This window comes from Mirounga leonina, unplaced genomic scaffold (genome assembly GCF_011800145.1).
Source record: "Mirounga leonina isolate KUSES-001 unplaced genomic scaffold, KU_Mleo_1.0 Mir_239, whole genome shotgun sequence".
NCBI lineage: Eukaryota > Metazoa > Chordata > Mammalia > Carnivora > Phocidae > Mirounga > Mirounga leonina.
The window spans coordinates 2643974-2647179 of record NW_023270624.1 but is presented as its reverse complement, the minus strand read 5'-3'; the positions used below and the strand labels follow the sequence as shown (position 1 = coordinate 2647179).

The 3206-nt window shown below is 38.6% G+C and overlaps 1 protein-coding gene across 1 annotated transcript; it reads left to right on the top strand.

Annotated features, from left to right (window-relative positions):
* Positions 1–1932: 1932 nt before the first annotated feature.
* LOC118026481 (olfactory receptor 2T29-like) lies at positions 1933–2859 on the top strand. The gene has a single exon (XM_035029339.1). It carries the CDS (start codon positions 1933–1935, stop codon positions 2857–2859), a length of 927 nt encoding a protein of 308 aa, XP_034885230.1.
* The last annotated feature ends 347 nt before the right edge of the window (positions 2860–3206 follow it).

Genomic DNA, 3206 nt, shown 5'->3' with positions numbered 1-3206 from the left:
GGTCAAAAGAATGGTGGATAGAGGATAACCTGGACCCACAGTCATAGTCCAGACTCAAAGTATGGACTCCTAAATTGATGTTCCCAGGATATCTAAGGTGCTGATCATTGGTGAGAACCACATCTGTTCCCGTGGATGCGTGGCTTACTCCACACAAACACAGAGCATCACAAAGGAGATTCAAACTTTTGGTATGATTATCCCCCAAATCATGTTTCAGTTACTTTCTAAATCGTTTGTACCTGGAATATATCTCTAACAGTTTTAAGGTCCAGTTGGATCCTTAAACCAGGGAGGTTGATTCTGTTTTGACTTCCATAACAAAAAACTATAGAAATAAAGGGTTTTATCCTTTTTTTAAATGATTCACTTTCTATGTTTTCAAATGGCAGTGATTGTGCAATATTCCATACTCATTGATAAACAACACTATCATCAGGAATTCTCAAAACCTTGAACTGTGGAAATATTATGTTACCAATATCCTTTTCTAATTTAAATTCAATTAGCCAACATATAGTACATCATTAGTTTCAGATGCAGTGTTCAATAATTTGTAAGTTACATATAACACCCTGTGCACATCACATCACATGCCCTCCTTAAGACCCATCATCCAGTTACTGCATACCCCCACCCACCTCAGTGGTAACCATCAGTTACTTCTCTGTATTTGCAGATCTGATTCTGCTTTTTTTTTTTTCCCACTCATTTCTCTTTTTACATTCCACATATGGGAGTGAGGTTATGTGGTATTTGTCTTTCTAAGTCTGACTTATTTCATTTAGCATAATACTATCTATGCCGATTGTGTTGTAACAATGGGCACAATGTTATGGATTTTATGGCTGCATGATATTTCACTGTCTGTATGGAATATACACACACACACCACTTTTTTCTAATCCATTCATCTATCAATGGGCAATTAGATTGTTTCCATATCTTGATTATTGTGAATAATGCTGTGATAAGAATAGAGGTGCATATATAAATATACAATGAAATATTAGCCATAAGAAAGAATGAAATCTTGCCATTTGCATGGTCATGGATGAAGTTAGACAGTATAATGCTAAGCAAAATAAGTCAATCAGAGAAAGACAAATGACATATGATTTCACTTCTATGTGGAATTTAATAAGCTAAACAAAAAAGCAAAGGGAAAAAAGAGAGAGAGAAGTAAAATAGAGCAAACTGATGGTTACCAAAGGGACATGGAAGGGGAATGGGTTAAATAGGTGATGGGAATTAAAGGGTGCACATGTTCTGGTATGCACTAGGTAGTGTTTGGAAGTGTTGAATCACTATATTGTGTACCTGAAACCAATATTACACTGTATGTCAAATAACTGGAGTTTAAATAAAAACTTTAAGAGATCACATGAAGTTTGAAAAAAAAAAATAAACAGAAGTCCATATATTAGTTTTTTGTTTTATTTGGGGAAATGCATACCCAGTAGTGGAATTATTAAGGTACCAATATTTTTTTAAAGATTTATTTATTTTTTTTACAGAGAGAGAAAGGGAACAGGGGGGAGGGGCAGAGGGAGAGGGAGAAAAAGAATCTCATGCAGACTCCCTGCTGAGTGTTGATCCTAGCACGGGGCTGGATCTCATGACCCTGAGATCATGCCCTGGTCAAGAGTTGGAGGCTTAACCAACTGAGCCACCCAGGTGCCCTAAGGTACCAACATTTTTGACTGACTATGTGAATTCCTAGATTTCTAGTAAATTTGTTCAATTACAGGTAACATAATCCTACAATTTACAGGTCCTTGGAATTTCCCTGTATTAACACACATGGTTGCTGTGTATAAACATGACAACACACACACACACAAGTTCACTAAACTTTTTTTTTCAGGTGGTCATATCCCATGAGTGATCTATTAACTCCACAACTCTCCTTGGTGATCCAGGTGAAATCCAATGGATAATACCACTTGGGTGGCAAACCATACTGGACGATCAGATTTTGACCTAGTGGGACTCTTCAGTCAATCCAAACACCCAACTCTTCTTTTTATGATAATTTTTGTGGTTTTCCTGATGGCCTTGTCTGGAAACACCATCCTGATCCTTCTGATCCACTGTGATGCTTACCTTCATAACCCCATGTACTTTTTTATCACCCAGTTGTCTCTCATGGATGTGATGTACATTTCTGTCACTGTGCCCAAGATGCTCATGGACCAGGTCATGGGTGTGAAACAGATCTCAGCCCCTGAGTGTGGGATGCAGATGTTTCTCTATTTGACACTAGGAGGTTCAGAAGTTTTCCTTCTAGCTGCCATGGCCTATGACCGCTATGTGGCCATCTGCCATCCACTCCGTTATTCTATCCTCATGAACCATAGGGTGTGTCTCCTCTTGGTGTCTTCCTCCTGGCTTCTGGGATCTGTGGATGGATTTAAGCTCACACCCGTCACCATGACCTTTCCCTTCTGCAGATCCCGGTTGATCCACCATTTCTTCTGTGAGGTCCCTGCTGTAATGAAGCTTTCCTGCTCAGACACTTCCCTCTATGAGACACTTATGTACCTGTGTTGTGTCCTCATGCTCCTCATCCCTGTGACAGTCATTTCAAGCTCCTACTCTTTCATCCTCTTCAGCATCCATAGGATGAACTCAGCAGAGGGATGGAAGAAGGTCTTTGCCACTTGTTCTTCCCACATGATGGTGGTCATCCTCTTCTATGGTGCTTCCATCTATACCTACATGCTTCCCACCTCCTACCACACCCCTGAGAAGGACATGATTGTATCTCTCTTTTATACCATACTCACTCCTGATCTAAGTCCTTTAATTTATAGTCTTAGGAATAAGGATGTCACAAGGGCTCCAAAAAAATGTTGAATTTGGGATCTGTTTTACAGGAAACTATGAAGTAGGCAATATTTGTACTGTTTTTTTTTTCTTCACTCTACAAATTAAAACTTTAGGACCTTATACCAACGTTTTTCTTCAGATTCTTATAACATGATGTGCCATCACGTATTTGTCCCTTTTGAAGGAATTGTGTCCCTGAACTGGAAGGCTCTTCCTTTTTACACTTTTGCATTCAGAATATTTGTATAATTGTATTGTAGCCATGTTACATTTTTCTGAATATTCATATTCTTAAAAAATACATAATGAAATATTTGGAAACAAAGATCATAAGCTGTGTAACTGATGAAAGAGAGATGGAGAGAGAGGTGATA

Bases quoted from the DNA above. Each gene is read 5' to 3' on its own strand.
- LOC118026481 (XM_035029339.1), top strand. From the start codon at position 1,933: ATGGATAATACCACTTGGGTGGCAAACCATACTGGACGATCAGATTTT.